The sequence below is a fragment of the Marmota flaviventris genome, chromosome 5 (assembly GCF_047511675.1).
Source record: "Marmota flaviventris isolate mMarFla1 chromosome 5, mMarFla1.hap1, whole genome shotgun sequence".
Lineage (NCBI taxonomy): Eukaryota > Metazoa > Chordata > Mammalia > Rodentia > Sciuridae > Marmota > Marmota flaviventris.
Window position 1 is genome coordinate 154,236,504 of NC_092502.1, and position 18,598 is coordinate 154,255,101.

General features: G+C 39.6%; 1 protein-coding gene across 1 annotated transcript in view; it reads left to right on the plus strand.

Annotated features, from left to right (window-relative positions):
- The window catches only part of Dnah5 (dynein axonemal heavy chain 5), a 249,331-nt gene that overhangs the window by 148,471 nt on the left and 82,262 nt on the right, over positions 1-18,598 (plus strand). The window contains exons 49-54 of the mRNA XM_071612820.1: positions 4,935-5,057; positions 5,223-5,436; positions 7,252-7,475; positions 9,491-9,689; positions 11,422-11,594; positions 15,747-15,877. Coding sequence (XP_071468921.1) covers positions 4,935-5,057; positions 5,223-5,436; positions 7,252-7,475; positions 9,491-9,689; positions 11,422-11,594; positions 15,747-15,877 — 1,064 coding nt within the window. The remainder of the gene's footprint in view (positions 1-4,934; positions 5,058-5,222; positions 5,437-7,251; positions 7,476-9,490; positions 9,690-11,421; positions 11,595-15,746; positions 15,878-18,598) is intronic.

Here is an 18,598-nt window from a genome sequence, read left to right on the forward strand (position 1 = left end):
CATTTTTATCCTTTAGCTAATAGTACATACATGGAAACCTAAAATTAAGTATGCTTTATATTTCACTTTAATTGTATATAATATTTATGAAAAATATAATATTTATGAAAATGATATAATATTTATGAAAAATAATATTATATAATATTTATGAAAAATGACTTAGGTGCTTGTATATAGAGTTTCACATAGCAATAATAAAATGCCTTTATTTTTTTTTGTAATGTATCAAGCTCACCAAGCCCTTTCTCATATATCATTTCTGTATAATGCTCTGTTGTATGTACCTGTACATGTCTGTATGATTTACATAGCTTTATATACACTGTTACTTCTGGGCTCTGATTCAGAAATATCATGAAGCATGAAATCATGAAGCTAATAAGAGGGAGAAGCAGTTTAACCTTTTGATTTCCCAACTTTAGACCCAGGCAGAGCTGCTAGGAAAGGCCACCAGGTTGCGCAGGTGTTGTGCTGTGCCCTGCTTGGAGACTGTGTGAGTGGTGAGTCCAGGAGCCTGGGCAGAGCACAGTCTCTTCAACTGTGAGAGGCTCTGCCCACACCCCTCACAGGGTCGTGCTTTCCCCAGTGTCTGGTTAGGGGAATAGACTCATGTGCAAGCTTAACTGATGGGCCATGTGCCTCATCTTCTGAGGACCATAAAGCCCAGAGGAGAATGGTATTTATTTCTTTAGAGGATCATAGAAATGAGGTCAGTGAAAGAGCTGGCAATTGTTGTTTTATGAATTTTTAAGAATTATAAAGACTGAATAGTCTATTAAGAAATTAATTCAGAAAACTGAATTGGTTCTAGGTTTTGAACTCCTAGCTTTGAGCAAAAGATGGGAACTTTCCTCACTTCCATTCGTAAAGCTGCTTGGCTTTTTAACTGCCTAGCTTTTACTTCTTAAAATGCCACCATCGCAGTTGGGGGTGGTGTTGGTACCCCATGTATGTGGAGACAGACAAGGAGAGCAGAACCTCGTTTAGTCTCTAGATTGCATGAGGTGATGCTGTGCTGGCCATGATTCTTCAGGTTCACGGAAGCGTAGATTGACCATAGTCCAGTCTTCTGTTATAAATTTCAATTTTTAAAATATCAAAAGCTGGGTTGAAGGAAGTGATGGGGAAGTACGTTCATCTACGACAATATTTCACAAAGTGTGTTTGGCTGATGCTCATCCTAAGAGGTTTTTTCTGGTTGAGAAATGGCTACTGTAGGCATGCATAGTGAGGTTCCCAGAATGAACACTGTAAACCAGCCTAGGGGGTGAGCACCATTTCATGGTGTGCATTTTATTTTTAACTGAGTAGAAATCAATTAAGACCTAGAGGGACCAGTACGAAGAGATGAGGAAGGACTCCATAGAAACAAGACTGGAGAGGTAAGCCACTGGCATCTGGTGTTCCTTCAGAGTCAAGAATGGGAAACCCCGGGAGGGTTCCAGTGCCCTTTAGGAAGTTTATTCTGGCTGCTGAGTGGAGAACAAGTTGGCAGGGAGATGGCAGCACTCAGAACTGAGAGGAATCCGTTGCAGTGATTCCTCAAGAGGGAGGTTGGGCTGGACCAAGGTAATAGAAGAGGGAGCACAAATAGAACACGGCTGCTATTGCTTTGGGTTAGGAAGTGGAACAGATGGGACTTGTGGTTGGTTGAGTGGATGTTGTTGGAGGAGAAGCCAGGAAAGAAAGAAAAGTCTAAGAGGACTCTGGGCTCCTTGTGTTTATTTACTATGGATCAAATATTTATGATATGCACATAGTACCAGACACCTCTAGGCCCTGCGGCTGTGAGAGAGTAAGATAGAAAAATAGTAATCAAATAAACAAATGTACTTACTTGGTTTTGTTAACTGCATATTGGTTCATACTGCCAAAACAATGCATCAAAGAGACTGGGAAGAATGTGGGTAGTAGAATACTATAAAGGTCCTCGGTAATTATTTAGATGGATTGTATTAATCTGTGTCATTATAATGAAATACCTGAGACAATGAAATTATTATTATTATTATTATTATTATTATTATTTTAAACTAGTGGTTCTGGAGGTGCCAGTACAAGATTGGGTGGCCCCATGCTTTGGGTTTTGGGTTATAGTATGTGAGGAAACAGACTACTTATATCATGACTTAGCAAGTAGATAGAGACTGAGAAACCGAGGTCCCCAAATTCCCTCCAAGGGCCCAGTGACTATGGCATATGGGCCTCCCACTAGGCTCCACCCCTTAAGCTTCCACAGCATGTCCCCACAGTGTCACTGTGAGCCAAGCATTTGACATATGGAACATTGGGAAATACTACCCATTTTCAAATCATAACAATGATTTATTTGGGGAGGCAGAAAATTCTAGATAACATTATAAGTTGCATGATATAGATATCTTGTCTAACTTAGCAAGACATATCTATAGCTGGTAATAGGGATGACAATTTTAAGAGGCTTTCTGTGAGAAAGACACATAATTGAAAAAAGTTTGGACACAAGGAGGTACTTTGAAAACCAACATCAACATCATACTAGAAAGAATTTAGCAATGTTACATGTGGAATGTTTGGACTGGACACCTGGGCTGTTGGTGCCAACCTGAGCTGAGCAACCTGGAGGTGCAGATGTGGTGGGTAAGAGGAGTTCACATTTGGAGGTGCTGATTTTTGTCATTCTATGGGACAGCCAAGTTGGGAAGTCCATTTGGAACTACCAGTCCAACCATACAATATTCTGAACACCTCCATTAGAACACGTAATCATGTGTTTCAGGCCTTCAAGAGGTCTCACCAGACCTCAGAGTTCATTAGGTAACCACAGAATGGACAACAATTCCCCAAACAGAAAGAAGCTGCAACTTCTAGTCTCACAAGCTACTCCACTTTTCTCTTGCTTTTATTTTTGTTAGGTTTTCTCTCTCTCTTTTAATTTTTTTTTTAATTTTTTAGTTGTAGTTGGACACAATACCTTTATTTTATTTATTTATTATTAAGTGGTGCTCAGGACTGAACCCAGGGCCTTGCACGTGCTAGGCAAGTGCTCTACCGCTGAGCCAAAACCCCAGCCCCATTGTTAGGTTTTCTCTTTATATACAAATAGATATCCTGTGTGTGTGTGTGTGTGTGTATACATCTTACTAGTCATTTCCTGTCATTTCAAAGGAATTAGGATCATAATAAAGGGGAAGAAAGTATGCCAGTATGAGGGTATTACTCTGTATTTTCCTAATTATTGCACCTGTGGCTTTTTAGCTCACAGGGGGCACCCGCAAGACAAAATCTTCACATGCCAGAGAGTTCTCATTAATAGACATGGAAATGCCTGGAAGGCTCTGGTTTGCCATAGGAGGTTGTCAGGAGATTATTAATTGCCTTATGCATTTAAATTCATTGAAAAACAGAGCTAAATTTAGCTGAGTACGTTAAACAGTGTGTTTCTATGTCAGGGGAATATGAAATTCTTTTTGCTATTGTGCTATTTCATGGGAGATTTGTTTTGTAATTGAATGAGTTGTGATATATTTACATATCTTTCTATTAAAAATGATGAAAAATGTTCACAGCTCTTGCTATTATTCATTAAAATAATGGTGGAAGCTTACAATTTGCTATTACTGTGAAGATTCCCAAAGATAGATATATAGGGATTTGCTTATATCTTGGTGAATTTTGTGATCGTATCTTGTTACAAGTCATTTTTAACTGGTTTATTCTTTATCATGAAATAAAACTTTTGGATAGGAGTGGAAAAATTCACTTTATCTCAATATACCACTGCTTCCTCCTCTATTTCTATATCATCTCTAACCTGATTTAAAACCATGCGTGAGGGCTGCGGTTGTGGCTCAGTGATAGAGCACTTGCCTAGCATGTTGAGGCACTGGGTTCGATCCTCAGCACACACACATAAATAAATAAAATAAAGGCCCATTGACAATTAAAAAATATTTAAAAGAACATTAAAAATGCATGAGTAGATTTCACAGTGGTAAGAATGACATAAGGGTTTTAAGATTTTGAGCTTCTAGAGTCTGAGAACTTTGATGTCCTTTCTGTTCTCTTTTCTGTGCTGGACTCTGATTACTCAGTTAATATATTCTGATTGATTTCCAAACTACGTTGTAGTACCATGGAAGTGAAAATATAAAAGTCTGAGATCCTTCTCCTACAAACTAGTTACCCCTTCACATGTCCCTTCATTCAGTTTTAATTCTTTCCCACATTGCTTCTTACAGAGCACAGAGCACTCTCCTTCCTTATCATAGATTAGCAAGGAGAGGGCTTTGTGCTCCATGTTGGGTTGGGGCATGAGAAGTGATACAATGTCATTGCCTCTGCCCCAGAGCAGTGGATCTGTGTCATTTCTGGCTACATGCAGAAGCCAATTGGTTCCTTCTCAGTGAAGACAGCAGGCTTCTGGCCATGAAGGCTGTGTAGTTCTGTTTAACAGTATCTCTAATTATGGGGGAACTTTTTGCAGGACTGTGGCCTTCGAGTAATGGGGGTTACATGTCATTAACATAGGTATAGTAAGAGAAAAATAAATCCTTATAAATGGAAAGAAGACGGTTGGGGTTGTAGCTCAGTGGTAGTGAACTTGCCCCACAAGTGTGAGAGACCCTGGGTTCTCTTCTCAGCACTGCATATAAATAAATAAAATAAAGATCTATTGACAAATAAAACAATAAATAAATGGATAGAAGAATCTCATCTCATTCAAAATTTATATTGATTAGTATTTACTTACTCTTTAAACCAGGTTTCCAAAGGTTGTGAACATTATGCCAAATAATTTAGATACTTTAAGACTTGTTTGACAATATTAACGGGGAAATTTTGACTTTTTCTAAGTAATTTCTGACATTTCAAAGGTTTTCAGGTTTTGGTAATTGGCCATGTCTCAGGGAGACTCTCACAGATGCTTCTGCTGGCTTTCTTGTTGACAGAGGACCATAGAGAGCTATGTGGACAAACGCATGGGTACCACGTATGGCCCTCCTGCGGGAAAGAAGATGACTATTTTCATCGATGATGTGAATATGCCAATAATCAATGAGTGGGGAGATCAGGTATATGGATCCTTTGTTTCTTTAATTCAGCACTATTCTATATTCTTGGATGAGTAAATGTTTTTCTTCCTTTTCAACATGCAATTCCTGAGTTCCAGTAAACTCCATCCTTTGGAAAAAGTCAAGGAGCTGAGACATTTTAATATTGAAAGTTGTCTCTTTTAGGTTACTAATGAGATAGTACGTCAGCTAATGGAACAAAATGGATTTTATAACTTAGAGAAGCCTGGGGAATTTACCAGTATTGCAGACGTCCAGTTCTTGGCAGCCATGATCCATCCTGGGGGTGGACGCAATGATATACCCCAGAGACTCAAGAGGCAGTTCTCCATATTCAACTGCACGCTGCCCTCGGAGGCGTCCATGGACAAGATCTTTGGTAAAATGAGTGTCAGTGGGTCCTGGGGAGGGAGGATTATGTTTCTATAAGAAAATATGCACCCAGGGAGGTGGCACTGGGTGAATCCTTGCTATAGAGCCCAACCACTTTCCGGTTATGTTTTGTTTTTTCACATTTGTTATAGATATGTTTAAAAGTCAAGGAGCTGGGATATTTTAATATTGAAAGTTGTCTTTTTTTAGGCTACTAATGAGAAAGTATGACAGCTAATGGAACAAAATGGATTCTATAACTTAGAGAAGCCTTATAGATATGTACTGAACTGGATGCCTCAGGAGATCTTTTCTATTTGGTTTATTTATTTTTTATTTTTAACTTAACTGTTGCCAGCTTCTTAAGCAAGGAGTGAAACATTAAAAGAACATGGAGATGAGATGGTTTCCTTCTGAAAGGCCTGGCTGTTGTAATTCCATATTAACTGTACTTGTAGCTGATACTTTAACCAATCCAGTTTGCCAAAATAAATAATGATACACAGAGCAGTAAGAGCCCTAGTCTGATCATCAGAGAAAATGGCAGAGTTATAATCAATTATTACTTAAATATGTAGTGCTTCAGAGATAATTTAATTGAGGAACCACTAGCCCAATACATATCCAAACACATTTAACTGAGTAATGAAAACACATTTGTGACTGATTTTGGAATTATTCTTTACAGAAAAAGGGTGTAAAGATCTAAACACCTCCCCATTAGGTATTAATTTACAATTTCTGAAACTGCTGTTGAGAAAAAACTCATTAAGATCATCCTAATTAATTTCTGGCAGAGTGAAATGTCATGTTAGCACCCCAGGCTATAGACTGTGGCAGTGTGCTGCCTTCATTCACAGCAGTGAGCAAGGTTTGGAAACCAAATGATATCTGAATTATCTAAATTTGGGAAAAGTAGAGTAGATTAGGAAGTATGACTGCTATCACTTTTAATTATTCTTTATTGCCTGGAAAATTTTCACATAAAGTCAGTTGATACATTTTATAATGCAAGGGAACAATAGGATGGAGACGTCTTAGAGGACTTATGGAGATGTTTTTATAAATCTTTTTTTTTAAAAAATTAATTAATTATTTTTTAATTTTTTTATTAGTTACACATGACAGTACAATGATCTTGACAATTCATACATTAGAATCAAATGGGGTATAATTTCTCATTTTTCTGATTGTACAGGTTGCAGAATCACATTGGTCATGCAGTCACCTATATACATACAGCCATAATAATGTCTATTTTATTCTGCTGCCCTTCCTATCCCCCCTTCCCCTCCCCTCCCCTCCCATCACATCTCTCTACCCAATCTATTGTGACACACCTCTTTTTTTTTCTCCTCACAACATCATACATGTATTCTGTATAACGATGAGGGTCTCTTTCCATCTTCCTATTTATCATTGTCACTTATTTAATAATGTTGAATTAGCACAGCCAGAGGTTTCAGCAGTCCGTCTGCCTGCCTGCCTTCTCTCCTCCTTCCTTCTGTGCTGGCGATCAAGCTCAGGGTCCCGTATTTGCTTTGCAAATGCTCTACCCCTGAGCTACATCCCCAGCCCCTCAGCAGTATTTATTGATCAACTCTTCAGTATTTTGAATGCTGACTGACTTAAACCTGTATTTGTGTGTGTGTGTGTGTGTGTGTATTTTAAAAAGCAACAGATCAACAATCAACATCTTCTTTAATATACAGGCATCTATTAAAGTGTATCATGATATTTGTGCAAAACTGCATTATAGTGTTTTTCATTTTAATTGGGTTTCTTTAAATGATCTGTCAAAACATTATGATTTCCCTTTCAGGAGTGATTGGGGTAGGCCACTACTGCACCCAGAGGGGTTTCTCAGAGGAAGTGAGAGATTCAGTGATGAAACTGGTGCCCCTGACACGTCGACTGTGGCAAATGACCAAGGTTAAAATGCTCCCCACTCCAGCCAAATTTCATTATGTGTTTAACCTCCGAGATCTTTCTAGGATCTGGCAAGGAATGCTCAACACTACTTCAGAGGTCATTAGAGAACCAGCTGTAAGTGACACTGAAGAAAGGAAAGCAGATAACACTGCTATTTATCATACATCCTAAATATGTTTATTAATTTAATTTGTATGAAAATATTTTGGATCATTTAGCATGCATATTCATTTCTTCACTGTTTTTCAACTAACATGAATAAGGAAAAAGGTAAATATGTCAGAAAACTTCAGTTAAAAGTTCCAATTAATTAGGTTTGTGTTTATGGAAATAGTATACACAATTGTTTTCTGGTGATTGAAATAAAAGAAACAATTGAATTTTTTCCCATCCTAAGTCTTTTTTTTTTAAACTACATAATGGAAATAATCATTATTGATTTTACCCTATAATAGTCTTCATATTTTAAGCTTGACATTTTAACTTTAAAAAGTAATTATCCTTATAAATAAACATTCAGAGTGAAAAGAAACCATTTTGTTGTTAATCACCCATGAGCTTTCCTCCTTGTAATAGATGTACTAAAAGAACTGTGCATGTTGGTAAAATTGAAAATAGGCAGCAGAGTTGAAAATTCATTTAATACAAAAATGAGTGTATGTACATGCACTTGAATCTGACGGTTCCCAGTGCTATAGGGCTTTCCTTCAAACTAAGAGCGCTACGTAAAAATCCTGTGTGCTTTTTCCCCAAAGTGAGACTCTGTCCACAGGCAAAGGCAGGGTTGGACTCTCTTCCAGCCTTTCTGGAGCCAAGGAAGTAAATTAAGTAAGTGGGATTTAGGGGACTCCCCTCCATAAATACAGAGTCGAATTATCGAAAATACTATCATTAAGCACTCTGTGTTGACTGTTAAAAAAAACTCTCGATTCTGTCCCAGATGCTTGCAAATAGGTAATCACACTTGCTAACTCTTGAAGACTAGATATTTTTTGGGAAAACTCATAATCCTTTCAACAAGAGAACTGAGAGTCAGTTTAGCAACAGTGAACTTGTTGATTTTTTCCCCCCATAGTTATAGACAAGTTAATGGAGTTGTGGAATGCAGTTCCACAAGGACTGCTGTATCTGATAACCATTTTTGGTGCTTATTTTCAGTCAGCTAAAACAATTTCAGCAATTGGTATTGTGAACTTTTGTCTTAACTGCATCACTGAATATAATTTAATAGACTTTGTTCTGCTAACCAAATAGCATTTTATCATTATTGATAAAACCTTCTAATCTGCAAAATGTTACCAAGGTAAATAATATCCACTAGTCTTTTTTTTTGGTACCTGGAATTGAACTCAGGGGCATTCAACCACTGAGCCACATCCCCAGCCCTATTTTGTATTTTATTTAGAGACAGGGTCTTACTGAGTTGCTTGGTGCCTTGCCATTGCTGAGGCTGGCTTTGAACTTGAGATCCTCCTATCTCAGCCTCCTTGGCCACTGGGATCACAGTATGTTCCACCGTGCCTGGCTCTACTAGTCTTTTAAATCAAATAATGAGCATACACAAATATTTGTTATTTTTCGCTAGGGATGGAAAACTTGTACAACTAATTTCTTCAACTTTCAATTAACTTTGGGGCCCTGGATTATCTGTATTAGGTGATTCCTTTGTTCAGATAACCCAGATTTTCTGCAACAAATTTTCTTCACTTGTGTTAACTAAATGTGCCATTGTAATAGGTCAGTTGTACACAAGAAAATTGTTCATAAATTGTATTTTATACTGTATTTTGGCCACATGAATGAAGGTATCTTATCCCAAAGACTAATTTATCATAAACTTAAGCCCTCTTCATTGTGTATCAGTTTGTTGGTTGATCAGAGTGATTTGTAATACTTTTGTATAGGGATGTTTTCTTTTTAACTTAGAGACTACAAAAGTATAAACTCTGCTTTCCATTTATCATACCTGAATGAGAGTAATTTGAAGTGAAATAGTCATATCTTAACCCTAACTTTTTAAAGTGTTGCATCTTAAATCAAGAAAAGATTTCGCTCTGCATTGTATCTCAACTTGAATTCCCTGGTATGGCCTGGTAGGGACATGACACGTCTTGATCATGCCTCAACAGGAGCTGTTCAAGCTGTGGAAGCACGAATGTAAACGTGTGATAGCGGATCGTTTCACCGTGTCTGATGATGTGACCTGGTTTGATAAGACTTTAGCAAGTTTGGTAGAGGAGGAGTTTGGCGAAGAGGAAAAACTCTTGGTGGATTATGGAATCGATGCTTATTTTGTGGATTTCTTAAGGGATGCACCGGAAGCTACAGGTAAACTGTTGAAGCAGAGTTTGAAAATCCTCCCAAAGGTTTCTTTAGATCTTTAGGGAGATCTAAAGACAGAAGGTTCCATTTAGGGAGGTTAATTTTCTGCCTGGCAAATTATGGAAACAAGCCAGGGGCCTAGTAGGTCAATATAGAGTGAATGGATAAATGCATAATTCTGGAGTTCAAAGATGAACTATTTATGCTCTTTCTCTTGAATATTAAGGTACAGAGGGAAGGCAAGATAGGGTAGAAGAAAGTGCCCAGCACTAGTAGGAGTCTGTCTGAGGGAGATTCAAGGATGATTAAACACATAGTAACCAGGCATTTCTGAACCTCAAACCTTGTTTTCCTCATTTATAAAAATAGGAATATAAATATGGGGCTCTTGGACATAGTGGGGAACAACATATATTATCTGTAGAGTAGTGTGAGCATCTTTGGCCCATAGGTACTGTCAAATGAAAGGTAGCAAAAATGAAGATAATTATTTACTCAAGCCATCTGAATGTTGAAACTAAAAAGGAAAATCTCAAATTATGTGAGAAAGCATTGAATGTAGTTGGAAAGAGACAGTGATGTGAAGGGAAGCTTTTGAGCCTATGGTTCCATGAAAAGAGGAGACAGAGTACATTTCTCATGAAAAGAGGCTGTGCTCCGATTGGTTTGCTTCAGAAATAACCAGGCTCATGAAGAATATTATTCTTTCATTAAATAACCTCTTCTAATACTGAGGATAGATTTTACGTTAATGTGCATATTTAAAAAGGCATGTTCAAAAAGCTGCTGTTTATGCCTTCTAAACGATGGGAAACCATGGGGCAGTCCCTGTATGCGTGACCTGTCAAAAGTTTTCAAGGGATAATTGCAGAAGGTTCATTGCTGGGCTATGCAGTTGGAAAGAAGTGAATACATTTTATTTTAAATCAGGTTATTCACATAAAAATCCTGTAAGGGGATTTTACTAGACAGTTAACATTTATTTTGTATTTATTTGTTTGAGTTACCTGATTTCCTCTATTTCAGACAGGTAAATAATTAGATTATGGTTTTCAAGGAGCAAGAGCAACTGCTGTGTCTTTGGGGTGGGGTGGGGTCCAGAGGCAAACAAAACCTTTTGTGACTTCAGAGCACTTCATTTCTCAAAGCTTTCTGATTATTTATGTGAGAATTGTCACTATTGAAATTTGGCTATTTGTAGCTTAGCCTTTTCTCTCATACCCTAAAATGCCCTTCTATCTTTACCATTAAATTTACCATTAACTGAAATTTCTAAATCATACAAATTCCCCGAGCAAATGCCATGACCTTTTCCTTTTTATTCTTATTTTAAAAATTATGTAATTCTTGACCTCCCTTGAGATTTTGATGTTAAGTCCCTACTTTTTTCACTTTCATTTTAATCATTAAGCTCGTATCTCTGAAAGGATCTTTGAAATGCAATGTTTAATTGTGATTTCAAATTAAATTCAACGAGTACATTATTTCAAAGTGACTCTTTCTAGACAAGAAAGAATTAGGACTGCCAATGATTGTAGAAGTCCTAATGCTTCCCCTATTGTTTTTTATCCTAAAAATGCATAATATGGCATTTTGCTGAAAATTAATATTATTCAGTATTATTAATATTAATAATTTTCATATTATTTAGGGCTATGAGTATATTAATAAAGGTTGAGGGAAGTAGTGAAGTCCAGCAATTTCAAGAAACTTCATTGAATTTTCTTCCCCACCAAAGGTGAAACATCTGAGGAGCCTGATGCCGAAATGCCCAAAGTGTATGAGCCAATTGAATGTTTTCATCAACTGAAAGAGCGTTTGAATCTGTTCCTGCAGCTCCATAATGAGAGTGTCCGTGGCGCTGGCATGGACCTGGTGTTCTTTGCAGATGCGATGGTGCACTTGGTCAAGGTACGGTGGCCTTGCCCAGTAGCACCTCCCGGGGGTGACAAACACTTGGCTTTGTTCCAGAATTTCCCCACTTTCCATTTTGGTCTCCTAGGAGACTACTCAGCTTCAAAGTAAACTCAGGGCTCTATTCCAATTTAACTTCTAAACTGAGTGCAACATGTCACACCTCATAGGCTTAAAATAAGAGCATGTGTATTTCCAGTGTATGATGTGATAATTTTATTCAGTGTTGCTACACAGCTGCCAGCTCAGTGTTTTCACCAGGTAGAATGAACGTGGTTGACATCTGAGTTCAGAGTAAAGGCAAAGTCTGCTTATTTGCGTATCACGTGAAGATTATCACTATAAAGCAGTGCATAAACCTTGAGGACATTATGCTAAGTGAAACAAGCCAGACACAAAGGGCAAATACTGTAGCATTCTGTTCCTATTAGGTACCCAGAATATTCAAAAACAGACGAAGGATGGATGTTGCCAAGGGCTGGGTGGAGAGGGGAGTTGGGAGTGTTAAGTGGGGCATAGAGTTTCAGTTTTGCAAGATTCAAAGACCCCTGGAGATGGATGGTATTGCTAGTTGTGTACCCTTATGACTGTGCCTGTCTTTATTAAACTACACTTAAAATGGTTGTGGTGGTAAATTATATGTACATTTTGCCACAATTAAAAGTAATAATTTAAAAGCATGCAAATACAGTTGACTTTGAGCTGATGAAAATTCCTTCAGAAAGAAATTCCCCCAGGAAAGTACAGTTTCCATTCTACTTTGTCATTTGGATCATTATGGTATCTACTTTTAGAATAATGGATCCTCAAAGGTTAGAAGAACAATATGATATTTTACCCAGAAACTTATGTGATTTAATTTATCTGTGGTATAAGATAATGCCGTTTAAAACTCTGTGGATATTCTCACTTTGTTGACATCCATTACTCCTTCAGACTAAATCCTTTCAGTTTGAAGCTGTCTTCTGTTGCTTAGGTTTAACCATGAGGAACAAGCTCATAAATACAAGTTGTCCCTTCTGATAATTACCAGACCTTAGATATACGGAGAGGAGTTTAGAGCTTGTCTAGTGAAAGGAGATTGCCCCACAGCTTCTTTTCTCTGAAGAGGCAAGGGAAACCTTTCTATTAGTGCCTCTGGAGTAAGTCTGGGGAGAGGAGGAAGAGGGGGATGAATCTCTCCAGCAAGAGGTCCTTAGCTTGGTGACACTGAATTCTCAGAATCAGAGACATCCAATTGTGCTGCATGACTAGCCCTGTGTTCTTCCAAAGCAATATATCACTGTTTGAAATTAGAACTGAATTTACAGTAGGTTAAGAGTTAAGTTTTTCAGGAAGAACACTCATCTGTCATGTAATAATTAAAGGAAGGGGGAAAAAAAAGAAAAATGTCTTTTCCTAAATGGGTAATACCGAAGGCGACTTTATAGCCAAGTATCTGTTGGAGACAGTTGGGTTGGCCTGGGACTTCACATCCCCTGGAGCTACAGAGGAGGTTATTTATGTTAGTTTTGTGCTTGAGCGAGTTCACCAGAGCCAACTCTGCCCATGGTTTGCAGCACAGATCAATGATGAGCCCCTCTTTATCCGTCTGGTTGTACACTAGAGGCATGATGTTACTTAGGGCCTTGAAGGTGTTTTCCCTTCTTCTCAGCCTTCAGTCGATTTGCTCTGGAATTGGCCAAAGAATCCTTGACTGGAATTTTTGAGCTCAAATTGGACATCCCAAGCTTTTGTTTTCTGTGCTCAGCACACTTAAGCTCTGTGTCATGAGAGTATGAGCCTTGAAATATGTGACCCAGTTATAAGATGAGATAGAAGCCAAAAGACAGAACTGGAGAAAAAAATCTGCAGCCAAATGGGATGTGATCCCAGTCAGTATATTTCTTAGCTCCCTTCTTCATTAGCATAATCATCTTTAAACCCAGGCTGTATCTCTGTGTTACGCATCTCTTTGCCTCTTGAGTGAAAGTTCAGACTATGGTGTTGGTGATTTTCCATGATCTACCCCTTCTACCATTCAGCCTTGTGGGTCATGCCTCTGCCTTGTGCATAATCCAGGAAAATGACCTGCTTGGAGTTAGTGCATACTGACCCAGAGCCACTCACCAGTGCAAATCCCTGGCCCCATGCTGCACTGTGCAGAGTTTATCTGTGTGTCTGCCAGCCCTGCCAGACAGTAAGCTTTGTGAGTGCAGGCGCTAAGTCAGCTCAGTCTTCCCAGGACAAGTGAATGTTGAGATGGTCACACAGGGGGCTCTTGATGAATTGTCTGGAATTTCAGGAGGTCACCAGTGTGGGCCTGAACAATACTTTGCTGCCTCATCTCCTATACTTTCCCTGCCCCCTGCTGAAGTTCCCACCCTTAGGGGAACACCTTGGGACTTTCGCTGACTCTGAAATTTTGTCTTATTCCTTCTAAGATGTCGCCTACCTGCTGCCAGCACAGTACCTTCTTTGTATGATAAACTTCTAGTCGTCTTCCAAGATCAGATCTAGTTCCAGCTGCACACCTAAGTTTTGCCTGCCCTGAGCCAGGAATGTCTCCTTGGCCCGTCTTCCTCCCACTGGCCATTCCTCTCTGTTCCTGCATTCATGCTGGTTCTACCAACAGGTCTCCTGCTATCGTGTGAAAATTTTAAATTTTTAAATACTTACTAATGGGGTTAAAAAAAAGAATTTCTCTATTTCACAATCCAAACCTTATAGGTCGAAATAGCTCTATTTGAGTGTCTCACTTGGCTATACTTTCCTCCTAAAATATTTTAAAACAAGAGCATGAGTTTTTAAAGTCCATTTTAAGCCTTCTGTTTGTTCATGTATGTGTTCATTTGTCAGATATGTTTTGAGGGTGTACCATGTGCCTAGGAACGGGAAATTTTAATGTGGGACTTCAGCCCAGTTCCAGGTAAACATGTTGAATGACATTTCCTTAATGCCAGATAGACAAAATTCTTACAAACCCCTAATATATTCCCTCACATCACACAAAGGAAACAATTATGGTTGAAACGTGGCAATTGAGGAAGCACACAAGACTTCCTCAGAAGTGCAGGTAAGGAACTACCCTGCATTGTCTCCCCCTCACACATCTACCCTCTCACCCACTAGGGCTTGGAGAGAGTCACAGCAGGGATGTGCTCTGAGCTGGGGAAACAGCTGGCCTCAAGGTTGTCAGCTCCCCACAGAGCAGGGAAACATGGTCTCTTTCCCCAGGATTCATGCTGAAGTGGGTGAGATAGTCCAAAACCCAAGGGTATTTCCAACAGGGATGGAGCACATTCCAACTAGAGGGGAAAATGTTGGGAAAGGGTGTTTGACAAAACCTTGGCAGAACAGAGAGCCCCAGTGACTCTTGGAAGCTTCCCTGGCCACAGAGAAGTGACCCCTTTTCAGCCCTAACCTCATTTGTTTTGGGTATGTGACTTTCACAGCAATACCCCAGGTTCCAACTGTAGTTAGGAAAGAAAGAGGAATAGTTACCACACAAGGGAAAAGGATTGCCAAGAATTCTACACCTAACGCTTTCCAGGTGGGACCTTATGGTTTAAGTAGTTCATTTATTCCTACTTTATCAAGTAGGAATAAAGCCAAGTAAATATGAACTTCCACTAGAAGGGGGACTTGGCATGGTCTAGGGCAAGTGATCATCATGGAGCAGCCTTTTGATCATTCTTTAATCACTTCTTTGTGGATATTTTAGGTTCACTGTCTTTGCCAAAAAATAGGAGGGTATTTCTATTCTGTATACCCTATTTTAGGATTTGACTTCTCTGATTTAAACTCCTTTTTCAAATGTGGAGGATATCTTAATCATTTGCATGCTCTGCATTCTGAGGATAGATATTGGTTTGAAATGTCTGTTCTCTTCCCCATTGCAGTACCCTAGGCTGGGCAAACTGAAAGGACACCTCGAAGTCCCCATTACCTCCTTGACAACACAGAGCCCTGCCCTGTCTAATGCATCCTAAACACAGTACTGTTTCAGAAATGCCCTCATTCCTTCAACCAGCATCTCTTTCCAGTTCTGATCTTAAGATAGCTCGGTCTTCTAAAATGATATTTGGCCTTATTTTCACATTGAACAAATTGAAAAAACAGTCTGTTTACATGTTGAAAGATCTATGCCTTTTCTGTTCCATATTATAGATCTCCCGAGTCATTCGTACTCCTCGGGGAAATGCCCTCCTGGTTGGGGTGGGCGGATCAGGAAAGCAGAGCCTGACAAGGTTGGCTTCATTCATTGCTGGCTATACTTCCTTCCAGATCACTCTGACAAGGTAAAAAGCTTTGAATTTAACCTAAAATGGATTTTGGAAAAAGGTTATCAGAGGCCACCTCGAGTTAAGAATGCATTTTTCTTATATATATTAAGAATCGCAACAGCTTTCCTTCTTGAACCTTGACTAAGTTTCCCCTTTCAACCTTTGTCATGGTCCATGAACATTTCACATTAACAACCTACTTTTGAAACATTTCAGCCTCTCACTATAGTGAATAACTGCTTCCTTGTTTTGATGCCATATACAATATGAGTATTCTATTTTTTCTTTTGGTGCATTTCAGAGGAAACTTACCTCTCCTATGCATTAATGCAGATTTCAAGAATGTTAATACAATGGAAAATAGATAAAAATGTACATTGATTTACTCAGACCCTTCAAAGTGTCTTATTGAACACTGACTGTGTGTCTAGTACTGGCCAGGGGAGTGATGCTGTGTCAGTTAACTTTCTTAGTAGGACGAAAGAGTTATTTTGTCTCATGGTTTCAGAGGCTTCCTTCTATGGTCAGTTGGCCCTGTTGATTTTGGACCTGTGACAAGGCACAAGATCCTGATGGAGAGAGCTGGCCTTCTGGGGTGTGGAGGAGGGAAGGGTCCTAATACCCTTTCAAGGTCATGCCTCCAGGTCCTAACTTCCTCCCACTAGGCCCCGCTTCCTGAAGGTTCCACCTCTCAACAGCACCACAGGTTGGAGACCAAGCCTTCCACATAGGCCTTTGGGGGACATTCCAGAACCAAATATGGCAAAGATGAAGTAGCTTGTGTCATTGTGGAGCTTACAGTGACTCAAAGGGGACAGACAACGAGCCACTCATTCAATAAGGTGTGATTCATCAGTACTGTCTGTATAAGATAGGGAAATGAGTGCAGAACAATTCTCCTTGACCCATAAAAGAGGTGCTCCTAAACTAGGGGGTGATCAAGGAGTCTTCCTGGAGGAAATGATACTTCAATTGAAAACCTGAATATGAGTAGGAATTATTGCAGAGAAGGGGAGCAGTCAGCACATGAGCCCTGGAAGAAATTGCATATGGCTGGGTGCCCAGTGAGAGGGTACAGATGGGAAGAGAAGAGATGCAGGGTCCTTTGAAGGTCTGCTGAGGAGCTGAGACTTCCTCTGAGAGCAACAGGACACCATTGATGGGTTACCTCTAGGAGGACATGTCAGATTCGGACGTGCAGTGACTGAATGGAAGCAACTAAACTGGAATAGCAATGAGGCTGTCTTGGGTCCGGGGCAAGGTGTGACGGTGTCATGAGTGAGTGGTGGCAGTGAGAATGCAGAGAGGGAGAACAGACCCATCGGAAGCTGGACCTTACGGACTTGGTGCATCCTGGTTTGGGGCTTGGGAAACTAGCTAGGTAGTTTCATCAAGAGAGGGGACCCCAGAGGAGTTGTCTTCAGTTATGTGTGTGTAGTACAAGGAGAAAGCACAGCTGGTGGGTGAATAGGAAGAGATCAGCGGAGGTGATTTAGAGCAGTTAAAGAGAGTTTCAGGATTAGCCTCCTTAAGGTTGGAAACAGGAAGACAGTCTGGTAAATTTAGTTGGAATGAAGATTATTTGGGGTTAATTTATAGATGTGGGGGCAGGAAGTCTTGCTTACTGGGCATTGGTGGGTAAAACATGTCATTGACCTGTCTCTTGGGGGAGTCTCATAGACACCTGCTAGGACAAAGGCTGAATCTCCAGGGTTGGAGAGTCTGTTATGCAAGCTGCCATTGTTACAGTTTGTGTTTGGTCTGATTTAGAGGATTCTTCTTGGAGAATAAATTTAAAGGTTGCTTGTATTAGATTCTTGTTGCTTTGACAAAATACCTCAGAAAACCCATTTAGGGGAGGAAGGGTTTATTTCATATGAATCCTTTGGTGAGCTTAGAACCCTCAGGATTCAATTTCTTCCCAAGATCCCGCCCATACAACCACTGCTGCATTGGGGACCAAGCCTTCGACACATGTGCCTTTGGGGAACATTCTAGCTCCAAACCATAACACTGCTCTTTTATTGAAGTAACAGGGCTGACAGAAATAGGCTGTGTTTACCTTTGTATGATTCTTCTAGTTTGTGGACAGAAACAGAGCCAAATAAAATACAACCTACACAGGAAAAGGATTGGACTGATTTTTGTTCCTAACATTGTTTAAAACCTTATTGTTTTCAAAGCACTTTATTATGCATGAGATAGTTTGATTTTTTAAACCACTCAGTGGGTTAAGAGGGCAATAGCCTATCTTGAAGTTGAAGTTCAGAGAGGCTGTGAATTGCCTGACCTCTCAGATGTAGCTGGAAATCGATTGCAGGACCTTGGTAGTCAATCCAGATTCCTGATGCATTGTGGCTTCAACTGCATCTTGGGGCCTCAGTAAATGTACCCTAGGGAAATGTTCACTGAGACAAGTTAGTTCCTCTGCATGTCACACAGGAATGACCCATCAACAATGAGGGAAAGGGCCAAAGTCTGCCTTGCCTTCTCACTGCCTTTGAGATAGCATCCCGCTCCTTAGGCCTTTGCACATGTGTGTGGCTGAGGCTGGAATGCAAGAGAGCCTACCATTTGGGAACCATGAGCTTATAGATTTTAAAATAGGTCAGAGTACAGAAGTTAAATATGAGCAGCTTTTAACAAGTCAGATGGCCAGTTGCTCCTGTGCTATGGGTTGCAAGTTTATTTAATGATGGAAAGGACAAATAATAATTTACTAAGTCTCAGTCTCCA